The sequence below is a fragment of the Meleagris gallopavo genome, chromosome 10 (assembly GCF_000146605.3).
Source record: "Meleagris gallopavo isolate NT-WF06-2002-E0010 breed Aviagen turkey brand Nicholas breeding stock chromosome 10, Turkey_5.1, whole genome shotgun sequence".
Taxonomy (NCBI): Eukaryota; Metazoa; Chordata; class Aves; order Galliformes; family Phasianidae; genus Meleagris; species Meleagris gallopavo.
The window spans coordinates 25,436,430-25,457,493 of NC_015020.2; the positions used below are offsets into that span (position 1 = coordinate 25,436,430).

The 21,064-nt window shown below is 41.3% G+C and overlaps 1 protein-coding gene across 2 annotated transcripts; it reads right to left on the reverse strand.

The window, feature by feature from the left end:
- Window positions 1–2,912: 2,912 nt before the first annotated feature.
- On the reverse strand, window positions 2,913–21,058 carry STIL (STIL centriolar assembly protein). 2 transcript variants are annotated; one of them, XM_010716145.3, is made up of 16 exons: window positions 20,479–21,058; window positions 19,693–19,800; window positions 18,620–18,735; window positions 18,340–18,527; window positions 17,090–17,337; window positions 16,228–16,311; window positions 16,025–16,111; window positions 14,571–14,718; window positions 13,341–13,450; window positions 12,439–12,541; window positions 10,716–11,771; window positions 9,308–9,473; window positions 8,380–8,605; window positions 6,509–6,701; window positions 5,656–5,909; window positions 2,913–4,433 (listed from the first exon to the last, which is right to left on the reverse strand). In XM_010716145.3, the coding sequence occupies exons 1-16, from the start codon at window positions 20,508–20,510 to the stop codon at window positions 3,605–3,607; spliced, it is 3,948 nt and encodes a 1,315-aa protein (XP_010714447.1). In that variant the 5' UTR covers window positions 20,511–21,058; the 3' UTR covers window positions 2,913–3,604. The 2 variants fall into 2 exon arrangements, with proteins under 2 accessions (XP_010714447.1, XP_010714446.1); XM_010716144.3 differs by having other exon boundaries at window positions 12,439–12,553.
- Between the last annotated feature and the right edge of the window lie 6 nt (window positions 21,059–21,064).

Genomic DNA, 21,064 nt, shown 5'->3' on the forward strand with positions numbered 1-21,064 from the left:
TGATGGAGCACATACTCCATTCTTAATTAAATTTAATGAGCCAAAATAAATTGGTGGGGGTGCTGAAAGAGAGAGGGAAGGGGTGTGGGCTGCTTTGGCCCCATCTGCAGCCTTCATCTCCCGATGCAGTGCGGGTGTCCTTTATTAGAGTCCGGATTGGGGTGGCCGAGCATCCCCCACTGGAGGATGGGGACGGATCGGGCACGGCTCGACCTCGAGAAATTTGGGATGGGAGAAGTGGGGAGAGCTCAGGGCCCAGGGCAGAGCGTGCAGGAAAAAGGGGAAAAGGGAGAAAGGAGGAAAGGGCCGGACCCGGCAGCGCGCCCCATCGGGGCTGGGGCTCGTGGGGACGAGAAGCTGGGAACGGGGACGGCGGAATGGGGACGGTGCCGGCCTTCCCCGTGAGGGCTCTGGGGTATGAGAGTGGGGGTAGGGGGACGTGAGGGCATCTCCCCAGGTTGCCCGGCGAAGGAAGCGGGGAGAGATAGGGATGGCAGAGGGTGCCGTTCGTCATCTCTACGTCCATCTGTCCTAAAGACGGCGGCAGAGAGCGATTTTCGATCCCTCGAAAATCAACGAAATTGCAAAAGAAATGGCACGGGGAGGCCGGGATCGAGGCTGGACCGGTCTCGGGAAGGGCCTCGATCCCCTCTACGGGACAGTGAACCTCCATCGTGCCGTCCCGGGAGAAAAGGGGCGGACGAGTCGGGCGGAGCGGCCGCACCTGCCCGCGGCGATGCGCCGGGGGTTCGCGGGTCGCTATTGTGTCCCCGCCACCTGCACGCACACGGGCTCGAGCGGGGAAATGCCGGAGCTGTTATTCTTCCTTTCACTCCTTCCCTTCTCAGCTTCCCTCTCTGGATGCGGCCGTGGGAGAGGTTCGCCCCCCGGGTCGCTGTGCGCTCACGATGCCGGCAGTGCGTGTGCGGGTGCGTGCGGCGGGGCCGGTCACGACGCGTTGGAGAGCTCCGCCGCGCCTCCAGCCAGGAAACACGACCATTTTCAAGCCGGCTCCTCTAACCAACAGGAAGTGTTAAAGATAGAACAGCCGGGGCTGGGCTGGGGAGATTAGGAAGGCGAGCATCTTCTGTACGCCCCCAGCAGAAGCCCCCCGGTGGGGTGGGAGCTGTATCCACGTGGCCGTGAGGGACCCTCGCTGGGCACGGGGCTGCCCCGGTAAGCTGGGGGTGCCCCATCCCTGGAGACATCCAGCCCAGGTTGGATCGGCCATCAGCCTGCACTGATGCACAGCCCACAGTAGGAGTTGGAATTGGGTGATCCATAAGGTCCCTTCCTACCCGAGCCGTTCTGTGACTCTCTGAAATGTAAAGCCTTGAACAGGGCTGCCCCCTCCCCACGAAAGACAGCTTGAGTTTGGTTACAGCTTCAAAGCCGAGCGTCTTCCAGTTGCTCAGCACTGCATTGTGAAAGGAAATGCAGTTTTAGGGAAGGGTGGTTTATTTTGTTGATTTACCAACCAACAGCTCATTCCATTTGCCATCAGCATGACATGATTTGTGTAACTCAGTGCAATACCACACCCTCAGCCCGAGCTGTGGGCAAGCAGTTGGGCTTTTGTTTTCAGATTGCTTCTAGCCCTCAAGCATCTGAAGAAAGTCTTCAAAATATTAACCAATACAACTGTCATCTTCCTGTGTTTCCAGACATTTTACAATAGGAAACAAAGAACAAAACCCTACAACAATAGCTCAGAGGTATGAATTGCCTCATTCATCCCAGTGGAATGTCCAAAAACATTAACTATTTTTTGACTACTTCAGCAGAAAACAGGCTGCCAGACAGCAAGCCTGGACCTGAGCCCCCAGATTGAGCATGGCACAGGCTCCCTGCTTCTCAACATAGGAAAGCAATAGCTCCTGAAAGGCAGCAAATAGCCATCTTGATGGCAGAGGCTGCTGCAAGGAAAGGAATTCTGACACAGCTTAATGCAAGCTGCTGTTTTCTGTTCCAACACAGGTAGTTCAGCCTTGCTCTGAAATAGCAAGTGGCTTATTTCTCCCAGTTCTTTAGCTCACAATGGCCTAGGAGGTGGTAGATGCTAGAAAACAGTCTTCCTGGTATAATCAATTAATTAGCAATTACTACACACTCAAACCTACCGTGAACTCACAGAGTTACTGTAGTCCTTCGGATTTGAACAGGAAAGACCTGGGACATTAGCGTGGGTTGCTTTAATTTCTAGTTTAACACCCCGTGAGCAGGAAAGACAAGGTCAGCAGCAGAGGCTGAACTTCTGCTGAGACAATGCCATCATTAACACAGATCTGAACAAACTTTGTTTGAAACTCAAAGCATGTTGATGTAGCAGAGCCAGGCTGAAAACAGATGGTTCTGCTGTCATTCAGCTTTGGCTGGATGTTATGGATGGTGGGAACTGGACTAAATTGCAACTTCCACTGCCGGTGTCTCATTCCCAAGTCCAGGAGGTCAGAAGGGAGCTGTGTTACACCACAGTGATGCTAGCTGAGCTGTGGCCTTAGGTAGGACTTGCCAAAGGAAGCAGAGCTGGCAGAGCCTGCACTGAGCACCTGGGACTTCCAGCAGGAAAATAAGAAAACACAGACACTTCTACTATCCCTAAAAATGCAACCAGGAGTCAAACTGTTAACAGAAAGGGAACAGTTAATTGATAACTGAATTCCTCAACTTGTGGAGCAGCCCTTTTCCATAATCCTGTAACAGCAATTTCAGTAATAGACTGTAATGCTTTCACAGACTAATCTGTATGTTAATAAGGAACAAAAGTAAAACAATTTTTTGTCTTATTTTTGCTTATCCCACCACCCAATATTGGAATTGCTGAATACCAAGTGACAGTGACTTTGTCAGCCATGCCACACAACGTCAGGGAATGGGCAAGTTCATACATAAATACCACAAACAACTGAAGGTAGTTTTATTTGTTATTTTTTTAATGAAAACTTGGACCTCCGTGAGCAATATGTACGTTTTAATAAATAGAAAACATACAGAATAAAATCACAAGAACGATAAAAGTGCTGGTTTTTCCAATTTCCTTATAAGATCTCATGATAGAGTCTGCTACATGTGCCATCTTGCCTAAAATCCAAGTAATTTTAAGCACAGTAAAGCCATGATTACATGGCCCTTCCCACCCAACACAACCCCACACAGCAATCCAAACAAAGCTTCTGGAACTTAGTGCTTTAGCTCCATTACCCTGCAATGCCACACAGGACCTATGGCTTCACAGTTGGCACAAGCAAGTAAAAAAGTCACTGTTTAAAAAAAGTCAATTAAAAAGCATGTAAAAACAAGCAGCATTATTACAGCTAAGCAAAGAGGACATCTTGAGTTCAAGTCGATTCACCTTTTAGATACTTCAAAATCATGTTTAACTGTAAACAAAAGTGCAAACATACTTCCATGCTGAGCAGTGCTGATGCAGACACCTGGAAGTGGCTGTCACCAACCTGAACCGAAAGCTCAGTTTTGCAAGCTTTATGTTGCTACAATAAAGTGACCTCATAAAAGATAACTCAATCCTTGGTTTCCTGTAGTCTTTTACAAAGGGGTCCCTTTTAGATTTGAAACAGTATCTACCAGTTATCTGGGGAGATGCTCAGAACAGCTTCGGCAGCTGTCTGAGTTGCTTCACGTCAAGAATGGTACCAACAGAATTCACACTGTTTGACTGGTTTAATGTTCCAAGGGCTGGGGCATGCAGTTTTCCAGCAAATACCTGAATATCTCCTCCACCTTTCCTGCCTGGTTGTTCGGTGAATTCAACCTTCCCAGGTAACAATTTGTGCTTTGACTTCAAATCCTTTAAAATCTGAACTGAGTTTTCGTTCGCTTGCTCTGCTCTGGGAAGAAAAATGTCATTTGTAATGTTTCTTAGTATAGGGCTGTTCAATTCTGGTAGAAGAGCATTAGCAGTCAGCTCTGTGCTGGGATTTTGCAGATGAATGGGGGTTCCTTCATCAGTTCTTTTGAATAATTCAGTCCTGTGGTTTAAGCCATCCAACAGAGGGGTAAAGTTTTTGTGCAGCACACTTTCACTTTCGACAGTGCCACAATTGCCATCTTGAACATGCAGTTCCTCTTCGTCTTCACTACTGTCCCCTCCCTGTATCAGTCCATACCGCTTCATGTACTTCTTGGTTGCAAATGACATATTGTTGGGTGAAATCAAGCTAAGTCCCACCATGCTCTTCTCCCCGTTTGAATGCAAGATGTCTTGGAAACAGAAATCAGTAGAAGGATTTTGGCCTGAGCGACTGAGAGAAAGCCTAGATAACTGATTTTCACTGAGATACTTGAGTGCTATAGCATTTGCTTCCATGCTCAGATCGACTACGTTAGGAGTTAAGCCACACATGCTGACATTGGCAAATGACATGTAATTTAGTCCAGGAACCACCGCTTCAGGATTTATGCATGCTAAAATGCTGAAATAAAGCATCAAGAAATTAGATTTACGAGGAAAGAAGTACGCATCTCACAGAATGATCTGATAAATTATTTTGCTCACTGTCTGGATTTTACCTCCTTTCTGAACATTACAGCTCAGACTGCTCAGTGCCGAGACCAGACATTCTGCATATAAAGAGCACCTCTGCAGCTAGTCACACCGATAGCATTCAAACAATATCTTGGAATGCTGGTGATATTCCCTCCTGATTCACTGCTAACCACAGCCCTGCTGTTGAGAAGAACCAACCTCCAGCAGATCTCAGAGCTGACTGTTCACAGCTGATTGAGCTGTTGGCCAACTCTCGTTGCTAAATGAGAAGTTACATGCCTCTGACTCTAGGGCTGTGGGTGCTAGCATCTAATTCCAAATTTGTATTGCAATAGAAGATGCAAACCCAGTAACAGAGATATCAAGGACACCTCACGTTTCCCAATACCAAGGTTCTAGTTTTTGAAGACATCCTTCAGTAAGAGGCACGTTCATTCACTTGTTTGCCATACTAGTTTCTTGTACACGCAAAAGTATCCAATGAACTTAAAGTGAAATGGACAGAAAAGAGCTTTGAGACTGCACAACTAGAAACAGCTTTTGATATATAGCTGAAGACTCACTATTCTGCTTGATTCTACTTCTGTTCTTTTGTTTGTTTGTTTCACCAAGGCATCTTCCCTGCCCAGCCACTACAGCCTCCCTCTACTTCAATTCAAAGCATTCACAATCTAAAGTGATTAGGACAGAAGCCATTTTGAATATATGTGGAAGTTATAAGAACAGTTTCACTTACACTGGTGAAATGCAAGATGTGAGTTAAGAGGTTGTGATAAAAATATCTAATGACCGCTGCTTAATGTTCAGCCTCACAAGTTTAAATGGTGTCTCCCTGGAATACTCTGACATAGCTCAGAGGACTGAAATTACTCAAGCATTTTTCCTAAGGAATTATGTGCTTTCACACACACAATACTTAAGAATCACCAGATGCTCTAATGGCTAGAGCTACTTGTGTTACATTAAATTGAATTTACTAACAGAGCTCTCACACCTATCTGAAATAGCCATAGCATGAGCTAGTGTTTCATCTTTGTGTAGGAAATGCACACCAAATAATCCCCACTGGCAGCAAATACAGTCTCTTCTTTGCTCACTAAGCTGATCCCCAATTGATCTAGAAATTACTGCTCAAAACAGTATTTTACCTGGCATTCTCCACTTTGTGTGTATTTTTCTTCATTCTGTTGGGCGACTCAATTGTGACTCCAAGACTTCTCAGCTGTTTGAGTGTAGCATTAATCACACTCTCTTTATCCACCACTTCTGTGTCAGTCCCCGAATCCCTTTCTGTTCTATCATCAATACTTTGATACTTTGCATCATCATCATCAACAAATCCTGCTTTTACAGGAAAGTGCTCTTGTTCTTCTGAAGACTTTAAGAGATGCTTTACTTGGCCCTAGAGGAAAAAAAAAAGAAAAGCAGGGTAAGAGCCCACATTGCCAAAATCGTGACATGTAGGAGCTGCCATAAAAACAATTCTGTTTTAGTTTCAAGCAATTATTTTGCAATGTACAACTAGCTGAGCCAACAACCTATTCTGACAAATACATCAGACTCATATTCAGCTTAGATACAATCGAGTAATATAGAATTATAGAAAAACACTGGACTATCCTACATTTCAAGTTTTCTGTAAGCACCTGTTCTCAGTTTAAATGCGACATAGTTCCAAATTAAAGCCTCCATTTAAGGAGCTTGAAGTACTGTGACATTCTAAAGGGTAACTGGGGAAAGCTATCTACTGACATCAACTTCTAACTACATAATTAATTTGGCAGTAGATGGTACTCTGTATACACACAGAAGAGTGAAGTAAAGAACGGCCATTTAAATCTCAAAGGGAAGACCTGAAAACTCAGAGCTTTTCCATAGCATGTAACATATGAACTTGAAAATTGCATGCAGTTTTCTGTGATGCTAATACCACATCGTGGCTTCAGCAGTGTGCTGTTGCTACCTCCACGCAGTACAGAATATCAAATTTAAATCAATTACCAGCAAATCCTGATAAAGTTTCTGGTCCTCTGATGGATGCCGGGGCAGCACGGAGGTGGCTGACTCCAGGTTTTGCTCACTTGTTACCACCACGTGGTTGCTGGCTCCCTCTGTTGGTTCTTCCTGTAAGCACATGCTAGCACTTTCCTCTAAAGATGAGCTGTGAACAAGTGCTTGGGAGACATTTCCAGTCCTGAAAGAGACCAGCGACATAACGAGATGTTTCCTTGAAGAGAAGGTAAAGATATCACCCCTGGTGTCCTATTGTGAACACTAGAAGAGAAGATAGAGTATTGGAAATAGGATCTAGCATTCCTTGATTTGTTTTCTGCCTAAGACTTTGAAAGAAAACAACCACAGCAAGGAGCCTTTTGAGGACTGAAGAAACAGCTTCCAGAGTAACATTAAAACAGCCTCACTGGTTTTCCAGAAGGTTGCATTGGCTTCTCTGGATTAGTCAAAACACCATGACGATACTTAACCTTAAGACAGATTTAAAAAAATCACTAAAAAACTGGAATTAGTCTTCAGTATTTTCATGGGCACTTAGGAGTAATGTGTTTTCCATATGTTCTGAGTATAACTTACTCAATTTCTTCATTTTAAACCAAAGCAAATAACTGGTAACAAAATTGCTGTGGTAGTTTAAAGCCCACATATGAACTTCTCAAAGATACTGTTACAAGTACATACATATTCAGTACACACAGAATATGAATGAATTGAAAACAAACCCATAGATGAAATATTTCTCCCTAACAACTGTGAAAGAAAAAAAAAAACACAATAATTTACCCTTTTATTGGAAAACTCTGGGGTAGACACTCTAGAATGAGTGACAATGCATCCTCACTCACTAGCTGGCATTTGCATCTCATAAACCTTCTGAGATCAGATACATCAATAGTACCATCATCCCAAAGAGATTGTTACGCGACCCTCCTTCCCCTGCCTGTCTCTCCTCAAGAGAGGAATGTAAGATAACACAATTTCAGAACCCAACTGATCAATTGCCTGCGTTGAAAGCGATAAGATTTAAATCATGTGACGTGCCAGATAGTCAATGTAGGTTATCAGTTACTGCTACATTAACAATTATTCATCATTCCCAAAAGTGTCTCCTTCCTCTTCAAAGGAATCTGAGCGATGCTGCATAGTCTCATTAAAAACACTTGCACAACTGTTTCACAAGTTTATGAATCCAAATGGAAGAGAACCTTAAGATTGCATTTCTTTAAAACACGATATTCGCAAGGTTTATTTGTACCAGTAACACCTATGGTAACAGTATAGTAACAGTCTGCAGATAAAATTCTAATCAAGGACTGTGACTATTTCAATTCTGCCTTAATTATAATCCATCTTTCCCAATATTATTATTATTTTAGAAACCTAATCTAACTGGAAGGATATTTCACCTCCTTATACAACGTAATTAGGTGTAGAGGAATTCAGAGGACAGTCACATAACCAAAAACTTTTTGTCTTGAGCCCCTCAAGAACTGGAACGGCTTGGAATGCTGCAGAGGAAAACAAGTAGCTACAGCCATGTCCCCTTTCTGCTCAGGAGTTAAGGTGAAAAAGGGAATGCTGCCAGCACTATGCATGCTTTTCCAAGTTGAAGGCTTCTGCCATCACAGCTGCTGATAGGTAAGCAGCTAAATGTGCATGACTGATAAATGCAAACTCTAAAGGCAGCTGTGTTTTGGCGAGCTGCACAATTCAAAGCATAATCAAAAAACAAAGGGGAAGAACATAACTGAAGTCAGGTGATTATTTATAAGTCCTGAAAAAAAAAGAATTACAAAGAGGTTGTAACTTCTGAAAGGCAGTTCAGCTTATGTGAACACCAGATATTTCTAGTTACTTACTGGAAAGTATTCTGATGAGTTCCTTCTTCCACAAGACGAATACTGTCTACAAAGCTGGGCATGTCTACAACCTTTAAGGAAGAAGCAATACTGGTGTTACTTGCATCTTGTTCAGCATTAATTGAAATGCTTATATCTTCCTTGGAAATCTCTGCATCCTCTTTCTTTCCCTGTGGTACAGTGTCATCCTGTTTTTCTGAGGATGTATTCCAGAATAAGCTAGCACCTAGAAGAGAAGAGAGATTTACCCATTTAGGAAAGCATTGGTACCTTTTGAGATCCTTGGTATTGTAAAGCTAGAGGAATTACTTGTTTGCATTCATTTTTACAGCATTTTATATGCTATTTAAGGTTTAGAACAGCCAAGAGCTGCAAAAACACTGAGTGCTACTTTAAAAAGTATGCTCACCAAGCACACTTGATGAAAACAAGTGAGCCATCTTGAAATTACCGAAATAATATTTTTCTATAGATTAAACAGGAACCAATACAGTAATATGCAACCCTAAAGTAAGATGCAAAACTTGCTGGATCTAAAAAGAATAGTCTTTCTTCATGCATACACCTGTATGAGTCACAGACAACATGCTAGCAATAAATATATTTAAGACAATCAGATAAGGTAATAGCTATTTCTTTTCAAAACAGTGCATTAAAAAGTGGCTGTTTTCTTTTTCAATAGTTTTTCTTTTTAAACAATTAAAAAAGACATTGCTAAAGTTATCAGAAAAATAACTCTTCCAGTGATGGAAATTGCTGCCATTGCAGCCTAAACTCACAAATAACAGAGAACTCAGCTGGTGTTGGTATTGAGGTGCACGCTTGTGAACATTCAAGCATTCCTGCAGTACATCCCCTCTCTTACAATCAAAATCACAGGGACATCCATGAAGTGATGACTGCTTTTTCTTAAGAAATGACATTCTACCTGTGCTCACAGCAATGCTCACACTTTTCCTCATGGGTAAGCCTGGTGAGGACTGTGTTTCCATAGTAACAGGTTCCCCTTGCTTCTCAGGCTGCAGAGCACTGCTAGCTGTGGCTGCTTCAGAGGAACAAGCCTGGTGAGCCTGTGCTTCCAATAAGCGTTGGATCTGCAATGGTTATCAGAATGGTGTAATTTGTACAGTGAAATACAAATTATAACAGGCAGAAGCTAATTAAGTTTGTATCCTTTAAGATCTGGACTCAAATCCAGGATGCACTGCCACAGAAGTCTCGTAACATTCCACTCTCAGCAGTGCATGATGGCAGAGCTATCACATAAGAGGTTTTGTGCACGCTGGCAGGACTACATCAAGACAACCTGAGTAAAACCTGTTTGTTGGAAGTATTTTCTGTCCCTTTCATCCATAAGCAAAGCTATCGTTCACAGCCAAGCATTTTTTATGCCAGCTGTCCATATATCATGTCAAAACAACTTTGTATGAAATTATAAATTCAACAAACAAGCACTTAATGATAAAATTACAGCAATCCAGGCAGTCTTCACTCTGCTTGTTGATTGCTCCACACCTCCAATGTCTTTGTACAGCGAGGAGTGGTTTCCTTCTCTGATGCACAGTTCATGCTTTGAGAGCTTGATTTTACATACAGAAATTACAGCTACAGCCTATTTCAGTTTTCTAATTTAGGCAGGAGAAATACATATTGCTTATGATTGTACTGATTTCTTCTATTCCCATCATTCATCACTAGCAGCAGAATTCAAACACTGGCTCCCAAGTCACACCCTGCAGAACACAGGGCTAGCAATTTAATTCAGGAGGTGGGCATTTTGAAGGCACTTAACCTGGTATTGAAATAAAACTCAGGGAGAGTAGCAAAACCCAATTCTCCAACCCACCAAACACCTGATGAATCCTGAAGATTTGATGCAAATAACAAATATCTTAAGCAGGAAGCTGCAGACTTGAAGGTGGACAAAATAACTCATGAGAACAGTCTGTACTTCACCTGTATGTTTACATTAATTCCAGTCTCTAGTTTGTATATACTGACAAACAGTAACTTACTTTTTCTTTAATAAAAAAAAAAAAACCACTGAAAAACAGCTATATAGAAGGCATATCAGTTTACATTATAAACCAGTCTGCTGAAAGAGGAACCCTCACATTATATTTACTGTTATAATTCCATAAAGTTTAATTAGGGAAGGATCAAAAAGTGTGTTTTGAGCAACATCAATTAGCAGAGCTAATTCCAACCCCAGACTGGACCAGGTGTGATAGGCTCTCTTCCTCATGAAGCTCAATGTTTAGTTTATTCCTTTAACAGGGAAAGTATCAAAAACAATCACTAAGAGGGCAAAGGAGAAAAAAGACATTTCAACAAACCTGAGCTTGAAGTAATTTCAGTTGCCTATCTTGTTCTGTAAGAACCCTGTAAGCATCTGGAGATAATCCCATCATCCCATTATCTGATCCTGCTGTAGAAGCAGGTGTGTGCAAACAAGGTGAGTGAGCACCACAGCACTGGGGATTAGTGGGGCTTGCACTTGAAGGCAGTCTTATTCCAGGTGACAAGCTATTTTCAAGAGAACAGCTCCCCATTTTCCCATGATATCCCATACTTATAGGGCTACTTGTTGTATAATTGCAGCAAATATTTGGACAAAGGGTATTCTGATGGAACATTGTGCATGGGCTCTGTTGAGCTATCTCTGATTGAACTTCTGTTCCATGTTTGGAGTTCATTTCACCAATTCCTTGCCATGAGTTTATTGGATTATATTGGACTGAAGCAGGAAACTGACAGTTGCATGCACTGGCTGGACAGCAAGGTGGAACATGAACTGGCACCTGCAGTTCTGGTGGTCTTCTGTAGCTCTGCAGTGAAAAAGCAGAGGAGTTGTAGAGGACTGGCTGTGTAACAGCAGGAAGCTGCCTGGAGTCAGGTACTGAGGTTTTTCTAACCAGAAGTTCTCCCTGCTGTGCAGCTCCCTCAGGATTTAGTACAAGTCTTTGTGGAGGCCTTCTGGGTTGATGCACAGATGTATCTGGGGAAGGTCCACTGCAAGGGGTTGAAGGAGAAGAAGATCCAGAACTTTTTCTTGATTGTGGACAAGATTTCTTACAGTGCAACTGCTGCTGTATTAGAGCCTGCTTTCCCCAGGAAGACCTGGAAGCTGGAATTTTCTGCTTTAAATGGTTTGGTAATTGCTTCAAAGAAGGATCTCCCATGCCAGCAGAAAAGTTTTGTTTGTCTTCAGAGCATTGGGTGGGGTAATGCACAGATCCTAAGTAGCATTTCTTTTTAACAGACTGATGTAGTGCTTGAGGAAGACTTTTAGCATTTGAAGTCCCTGCAGGCTTAGGCAATTGTCCCGATTCCACAAAGCTCCCATCCAAAACAAGGGACAGCTCAGGAACTGATGGAAAGATCCTGGTAACCTGAAGGTAATTACACAAGCAAGATTAAGTTTTCCCTAAAATACTATCCTTCTGCACTTCACAAGCAGATTTTCTTAGTATTTGTTCAAGATATTGTTTCCATTCAAAACTGGTAACAGTTACACAGCTCCAAAACAGCTATATAAGGAATACCTTTTTAATGACTGGAGAGTCCAGACAGAGAAAGCAGAAAAATCTACAGGATCAATCTTAAAGTACTACCTCCATATGGCTTAATACCCAAAAGCCTTGTCAGCCTGGAATACAAGGCTACATGTCCCCTCTTACTACTCTTAGACCCAGCAGACAGCACCACCCTTGTGGATTATCAAATATGTTGTTACAGGTACTCTGTTACGCTCATACGTGCTTCAGTAAAAAACAAAAAACAAAACAAGCCCACCAAGATAAATCAGCAGATAATCTTTTCCCAAATGCTAGTATAAGTAGGAATTGAAGTGCCTACAATCTCAGCACAAAAGCAGGCTGACTAGAGACAGGAGCTGGGGACTCTCTGGAACACTTCAGTTCTGCTTCTGTTAGCATTTCAAAATTCATTCTCGAGAATGGAGCTCTCATCCCCTTACAATTAGGGCAATTTACTTTGCTGCTAGTTATCACATCTTCTAGAATCTGAAAAGCTTAGAGACATTATTTACTTAGTTACCTCTTGACTCACTGGGTGAGGACTTGGAATTGGCCTTGGGGATAAATCCTCATCTTCTACACCGGAATCATGATCACTTGCTGACAGCTTACCGGGTGAACAACTATGAGGAGGGCTAAAACAACATTAGTCAAACTAAAAACTGCTTGTTAGAGTGGGCAGCAGTAATATAAACCTTCACATCTTTCACTCGTGCAGTCTACAGTGAAATATCAGCTTTTTTTTTTCTTAAATAATCAGCAGTTGTATGTCTCCCTGGTGAGCCAGAAAGTTCCTAAGGCGAACAGCTCTAAGACCAAACAATGAAAATACAAACGCTGTTTTGGGGCAATAAATATAGTAATTCTCTTCTCTCCACATCCCCATACATACATCTTTTAAATGCCATTCTAAAAGAGAAGCACTGATTTATGTTAGGAAGATAGGAAGTGCTAAAGTAAAGATTGTGGCATTGTTTAAAGAATAAAGACAATAAGGGCCATCTTTCAGCCCTAGATAAAAAGTCAATGGATAAGTCAGGTTTCCCAAAATCTTGATTTCCAGCCTATCCAAGTCTCAGCTCTGAAAGGTCAGAAGAAAATAAATTTTTACCAGTGTAAATACATTACAGAGATTTGAGCCAAAGGACTCCAAGCTCCATCAGTAAAGAGGCCTCATCAGAAACATGTAAAGTACAAATTACAACCACCAGTATCAAGAGGAGAATTACTAGTATTTTCTCTAGCAATGGAGAAAGAGTTTGAATGTGAGCTCTAAGAACACACACAAGCCCATTCAGATTTTAAAGCCAAATCATCACTATAGTCAGAGCTGGCCTGACAGCCTACACAGATGATGTAAAAATAAAATCAGATTCAATAGATATTTGATTTTTGTGCATAAATGACATCTGAAAGATTTACCTTTTAGTAGGAAGTTTCTTGCAGATTCTGCTGAAGAACTCTGCTTCTGCATTTTGTTTCTCTGCACTCAATACAAACTGGATAGGGCTCTTGTCTGAAGGTTCAACGTTCTGAAATGAAGATTTTTGTATTTGTGAAGCATGCTTATGTCAGCTTTTGATAACCAAGATACTGCTCCCAAAGAAATAGTTTCAAGGAAGTTTGTAGCTGATTATTTGTTGCTTGCTCTTTACTTTCAATTCTCAATTCTTTCACCACTACAAGTAGGCAGGCTTCCTTTCCTGTTTAACACTGTTCCCCTTGCTACTCTGTAAACTAGTTGGCCTAATTATAGCCATGAGCAGATGCTTCCTTGTTGTAACTGCTCAGATAGTCTTCCACAATCCTTCATCATCATAGGAAACAACAACTGTTCCTACACCGATTCACACACAGCTGGAAACAGCAGAAGGAAGCCTCAGTAAAGGCCTTGCTGTCTTCAGAAAGCTTTTTCTGGAGAAAGAGTAGAGCATAATAACACAGGTCACATTACCCTGTGTGTTTCCTTACCAGAGCATGCAATGAACAAGCGTTCAACTTCAGTTCTGCATTTTTCCCAGGAAAACACTTAAAGAACAGAGATTTTCTAGGATTTCCTCAAGCCCTTTGAGTACTTCCCAGGTACTGTATGAAATTCTTTCAGAAAGTTATCTTGGATAAGCAGGTTTCTCCTGCTTTGTTACTGCAGCACAGAAAGAGCTGTGCAAGTTACCAACCACTGAATGTTATTTTGCATTCAACTCTGAACAAAGCATAACTAGCTAGGCTTTGCTCTTCAAAAAACAAACAAACATACATCACCCACAGCAGCTGACAGAAGTTTTCAGCACGTACACAGCATACCAGATTAAGGAATGCTACAGGAAATAATCTCTGTCCATAAAGCCAAAAGGTCACTTAAAAGAGAACTAGCAAAGTTCCACACAGCACACTGAATTTTAAGAAACAGATTCTTAACTACTACTAGAAAAGTCAGCAGGTGCTGCTGATTTTAGAGGTTCTCTCTCGCTTTGATACATGCTGAACGCACAATTAAAACACTGTCAAAACACAAATAAAATAAGTAACATTAAACAGCTGTCATTTTTAAACAGTGCAGTTTCATTTGGGTCACATTATTTGCCTCCTTTAAATTAAACTAACATTGATTTTTTTAACTACTGTGATGCAGTAAGTAATCAAGGCACTTACTTTGAAGAGGTGTACTGTTTCATGGCAAGTTAAGAGCTGGAACCCTAATTCAGTCTGCCCTCTGCAAGGACCACATTCATAAAATTCTGGTTCTTTGTGTGTCAATGAATAAAGCACAATAAGAAAACTCCCAGATTCTGAGAAAACCCTAAAATAGAAAAAAGCCCACATCTTAAAATAAACAGGAAGAAGGTCATTAGCTTCTCAATATATTGGAGAAGTTATCACACAATTTATCAGACTGGTCACTTAGTGCATTTTGAGTGGCACTGAGCTATATATAGGTAGAGCAGAGAGACTTGTGACTGATGCCATATGTAAGAGTCAAAGCAAAGTACAGAAATGGTGGGAATAACTTCTTTGCTTTCTACCTCCTTTGGGATCACTTTCTACTTTGACTGAATTACTGAAGGACTTCAGTAATTGTATAGAAGAAAACATTGTAAAAATGATATTTGTTACTTCTTAGCATTCAAAAAACACTTATTAATGTTAAAAACATTTCTGAGGAAAAATTATAGTGAGGGTATTTTTATTTTTTGTTGTTGTTTGTTTGTTTTTTAAAACACAGGTAGAAAATAGCAAATTTACAGCAGTCAGCATTAACCCAGAAGTCTAAGCAAGGTTAGAGAAAAACAATCTGCATTTTCAGGCAGTGGTATGGCTACTTTCATACTACTTTTTTTATTTTTATTTGTGATAGAGAAAGCAATAAGAATCAGATGCTTGAAAAAGCACATTCAGACAGAACTTCAACTCTTAAGTTGTAAGAATCATTTTGAAAATGGATGATGTACAGATTAAGCAGTTAGTCTGCAGAGGTAAATTCTTTTTGCATGATTTATCAAATCAACTCTATTCACTTCTAGGATAAAGTCACAGAAAGTTAATGAAAATCAAGCATCTAACTTGGCTACACAAATCTAATCATCTAATTGGGCTCTTATCTGCATCTGTGTGTATTTAAATTGCTTAAGGAAGAAGTCTGTTCAGTAATTACAAACATCTGTTCACCAAATGTGTTTTCATTTAATAATTGAAAAGCAAGTATGACTGAGCATTAAAAAAATGGTTAGATACAACCAGGGAATCAACATGTATCAAACAGAAGTCCAAAAATAAAACTAAAACCTCACCTCTGTTTAAATGTTTTCTGCCAATTCTTATTTAAACTAAAAAAAAAAATAATGCAGTGACCTTGATGATATTAATATTTACCTTCTTCTGTCTTTGGGATGTTTAACCCAGCTTGCAAACACTTATCAGTCTCCAGAAGATTTGTGAGGCGTAAGTCAAAACCAGGAACAACAACAGAGACAGACCCAACTCCTATACAGCATCAATCAGATATTCTCTCAAATACCCTTGAACAGAGCACATGCTGTCATGCCTTCTGGGCAGGACACCTTTATAGGTAACCAGTAATTTATGTTTTATAGATAAAAGTGACTTGCCTTTCTTGAATTGAAGAACTGAATAAATATCGCAGGCAACAGGCCCAGACTTGAGGACTATGGATGTGAGTAACTCCACTCATCCAACTAAAGTAAGAAGAAATATCTAATTAGAGAACATTACATTACCAAGTTTCCACATATTCCATCAAATACTTCTAAAATCAGTAAGAGTATTAATCTATACAGAGCCAGATACTTACACTCCAACTAATGGCAGAGCATATGCCTTTGGATCAGACTCAAGCAGCAAAAGTAGCTTTCGTGTCTGGTCCATAGTAAGGTAGCTGAAACAAAGATGATTTTTTTATTTATTTTCAATATTTGGTAAGTCAAAAAATCCTAAAGAGACAAATGAAAGTTTATAAAGTACCAAAAGAAAAAAGGTTGGGGAAAAAAAAAAATAATCAAAACCATTCTTTTTCCAAATCTACTGCTTTTCACCAAAGCTCTGTGCATCAAAGAAGCATCAAAGAATTATCAAGCACAACCCTTGCTTAATGTTCTTTTACTAGCAATGAATCCAGAAGGGCAAATCATAATAAATTAAACAGCAAGTCATAGTAAATTTAAAGAACAACTTTCAGAAATGCATTCACAAGGTGACTCAAACTAAGACAGCATTCAGTTTCTTCAAATTATTTCCCTGACCTACCCTATTAAAACAGTTACCAGTCAGAATGACAACTCCTCACTATCAACTTTATAAGCATGATTAACAGAAAAAGCTTTTTTAACATTTATCTGATGCTCATTTTAGGGCCAGCACTGGAATTGTTTAAACAATTCAATGCTGTTTATAGTTGTTTTGTTAATTAATTATGCACACCTCAGCCTGCCCAGCAGGAAAGTGCTCCTGAAGACAAAAGCCAGAGATCCTACTGAAGAAGCTAAGATTTTTTTCTTGACCCTGTTTATAATGTTTTTCTAGGTACCAGAAATTATGTCCTTTTGGTGTCAGTTGTTTCATTAAAAGAAAAGCACTACGATCTCCACCTCCCTTTTTTAAGGAACACAACGTACTGGCTGGCCAATTAAGGAGCTTGAGCATTATCCTTTACTTACCCACACTTACAAGTTCCTTGAACTTGTGCAATATTCATAGGGCTGTTCAAATTCCTTGCTAGGGCTGTGGGAATAATTGGGACAGACTTCACTGGTGTGTATTCTAAAACATTTGCTGCTGTAACAGAAGCCCAGTGAAAACTAAAATTTAGATTATCCAGGTTTTCTGTGAAAACAATGTGAGCTCTGACAGCGAGCAGTTTAGAAAGATCCAGTGAATCTTTACTGCACAGGCTGTCCTGCAGATCCTAGAAGCAGAGAGAAGAGAAGTTAAAGAAAGAAGTTGTCTTCATATTACTTCTACAATTCAGTTTTTATTACAGTGGAAATTCAGATTATTCATTATAGCTAGTACTACAATAGGTACTATATAAATGAAACCTATTAAGTCATGTTTCCAAAACTCCTGGCTATACTGAATATAATGAATAACGTAAAATGTATTTGAAATTAAACTACGCAGATATTAGCATTGCTTTGCATTATGCTCAGAAACCCAAGGTTACTGGAATTGCATGAAAATTAATGAAAATAATAACAGACAATAGAATCTCAAAGTGAGTTGTTAGTTTTCAAGCAATTTGTATTTTAACAAGTGGATATATCACCCTGAGGAAAATTTAGATGTAAAGTAAACATTACTGGTGCTATAAAACATGAATATTTTTATGCATGTATCACAACAAAACTACAGACAAATAATTAATGAAATTGATTACACTATACTTAATTGCATATACTAGACTATCTGTCCATGGGGTCCAAATGAGACGTATTTCAGATGTAAGTATTAACCTATAGAGGGTTAACAGGTTTTCTTGCATGTCACTTGCCCAGCAATGGTTTTTATGAGCTGCCATGTAAATACTGCAACTCACTCATAGATTTCAAAGAAAAAAATGCTCTGTCTTGTTTAAGTCTGTTGCTACCACAGATATCCTGCTCATTTTTGGGGGGTTAGTCCAGCTGAAGATTTATGGTCACACAGCAAGAATTTAGTCCAAGTTTATAGAGAGTAACTGTAAACTTCTCTGAAGGCTACTGATTTCAGCACTTTTCAACATGCTTTTCAATGACATTCGAACAGCTCATTTCACATAACCAACTAAGAGGTCTTCCTTCAGCCACTGCTTTTCTGTGCTTGTTTTAAATCAGTGGGGCTGGAAATCAAGCTCTGTGCATAGTCCAATCTTCCACCTAGAAGGCAGTTCACTGTTTGAATAACCTGAAGTCTGCCAGCAGCCACCTACCTTGAAAGCCAAGCTGATATCGTCAGCACTGTGCACTATAATGCTGTCTGAAGAAGGTCCCCACGCACTAACTGTACATGTAATCAAGAAGTCTCCAGGAAGAGATGCAGTTGGAACCTTGCCCGATCCGCTGGCAACTTCTCGACCAGGATCAAACCGGTCTATTGTTAGCGTTACACCTTCCCCATCTTTAAAATAAATACAGTTAGCGTCCAAGAGCAACAACTCAGGCTCCTTGATAAAGGCTTATTCAACCACTATTGCTGATATTTAAAGTTACCTTCATCTACTGTGAGAGTCCCAAGCAAAAAACAGGCAAATGATTTTTTATCGCTCTGCTTAGCATGGCGATAGGCAAGTCGCAGGGGTTTCTCCATCATAGACAACTTTGGATTTCTAAGGAGACAATAAGCAAGTTTAAGATCTAAATTACTTTCAGTGTGTCTTACTGCAATAATTTCCTGACTTCTATCATCTTTTAAGTAGAAAATGTTTAAGGCTTTAGGCTGCTTCTTTACATCAAGGTGATAAAGTTAGTGTTTTGTACAGTACTGTTAAATGTTATTTTACATTCTGTGCAACATCCCAATTATCCATATTCAGGAATAACCTATTTTAACTGGAGCAGAACTGTATGATCACCTCAACACTTCAACACTTGTTTACTTGACTAGCCCAGCAAACGTTAGAGAGTTTTTCACCAGGGAGATTAAACAAGGAGAGAGAAGAGCTTTTTGGCTGGAGGGCAACATTTCTGCAAGAACTAGAGATGAACAAGTGAATTACTTTAGTACCAGGAGTACCAGTTAGAAACACTAAGACCAAAACACAGAATCTCCAAGGAGTTTCATAAACCAAAAGAGTAGAGCAGGCCACAATGCTTAACTAATTTTGAGCCCATATTCTCTCATTTTAGCACAATATTTAATGGGGATTCTAATAGGCAGAGTAGTGTGGGCTCTGTGATATAGGAATGTAAGTCAGGAAAAGAATTAGATAACTAAAATGACTATTCAATAAATAGAAGTAAGAAAGTAAGGATTGGGAATCTTGGTTAGTAAACATATCAGCATCATTTAGCTCAACATAGCAATTTTGAGTTGAAGGAAGTTCAACGTTCTAAGTAAAGCTGTGGGTTTACACAAATAGAGATAATGATGCATATTCTACCTGCTCATAAAAAATAAAAGTAATCCATTTTAAATTTTGTCAGATTTTGTGTAAAATCAAGAAGCATTATGTAGCAAGGACATATGGAAGCTGCTCTGACCCGTGTGTAAGGGCTGCTTTAGATCACAATTTATTTTAACTGTTAGCTGCCTTAAAAAAAAAAAAAAAAAAAGCTATCCTTACCTGTAATAGGCAATATGTGAACCAATGATATCACCTATGGGAACTGGGTCCCAAAGTGCATACTTTGATAGGGGGAAACTGAAAGGGACCATTCTATCAGGAACAAATCTGGGAAAAGAGATGGCAGAAAAGAAGAAAGTAAGATATCAAGTTCAATAAGTTTTCAAATAACATTCATCAGAAGAAGCAAAAAATAGCTCACTAAGAAAAACAACCAACTGGACACATGAATAAGCTGTGCTTGATACAACACGGGCAATGAAAAGGATTAGAAGCTCCCAATGTGCACACACACAAATATCACAATTTGCCAAGCTTAACATTAAACCAGCTTCTAAATCCCCTCATGGCTCATCGTTTAAAGTCAGCATTAAGCCCATCTAAATGTGGAAGGCTTCAGAAACAAAGCAGTTGTTTAACTAAGCAATATAGAGTGAGATTGGCTCTCCTGCTTCAGAGAGGCCGAGGAAAGCACCACACGAGCACGTAAACGGATTCACACGAGCAGCAATACCTTTGTTATCAGGTGCCTAGCCGACTGCACCAACCCTTATGTAAAGCACAGAAGTTATGACGGCCTGCAGAAGGTATCTCACTGTTGTTTAACAAACAAGAACTTCCTTGGGAGGAAATTTCAGGCCCGGCCCAGCTGCTGCCTCAGGAAGGAGCTTCCATCGCTTTAGGGCAGCTCTGACAGCAGCTCCCCTACCTCGCTCCTTAACTGATCCCCGAGGAATCCCCGCCGCCCTCAAGGAAGGGCTGAGCGGACCCTCCCTGAGTAGTTACCTCTGCTCTGCTCCAAGCAGAACGGACTCCATGCGAGGGGCTGCCTCACGGACGCGGTGCCGGCCCGTCCCAACCGGGAACCAGAGGACTCCAGAAGCGGCCCCGAGGCCGCGCTGCCACAGACGACGCTCCGCACCCCGCCTCACCTCCCGCCGTTCGCACAAACCCCTCGCTCCGCGCCGCCAACTGCCGCCAGCCAATCACGAGACACAACCAGACGTGCTCCCGCCCCCACTGTTCACTCCGAGCCAATCAGCATGCGGCAGGGATTACTCCCTCTACCAATCGGAGCACACCCCGGGGAACCAACCGCCAGCGCGCGCGCAGGGGGATTTAAAAACGGCCCCATTCCAATAAACGGTCCAAGGAGGCGGTGTGCGCGCATGCGTAGTCCGGCGCGACAGCGTTGCTATGGCAGCACGGGCGCCGCCATCACTGGGCCGGGCCTAGAGGAGCGGAGCCGGATCCTAAGAAGTGAGGCGGCCCGCCCCATTCCGGCTGTCCTCAAGGCGCGGGGCGGGTGATTCGGTCTAGGCTGCACGCTGAGTTCTAAGGAAAGAGCGGCGCGCAGCGCGGGACGTTGCCC

Excerpts from the sequence above, each read along its gene's own strand:
- STIL (XM_010716144.3), bottom strand. The coding sequence starts at position 20,510 with ATGGAGTCCGTTCTGCTTGGAGCAGAGCAGAG. Across the intron at positions 19,801-20,478 it reads CTGCTTGGAGCAGAGCAGAG|ATTTGTTCCTGATAGAATGG; the intron begins GTAACTACTCAG and ends CTCTTTTCCCAG. Across the intron at positions 16,112-16,227 it reads GCTCTGCCATTAGTTGGAGT|TTGGATGAGTGGAGTTACTC; the intron begins GTAAGTATCTGG and ends TTCTTACTTTAG.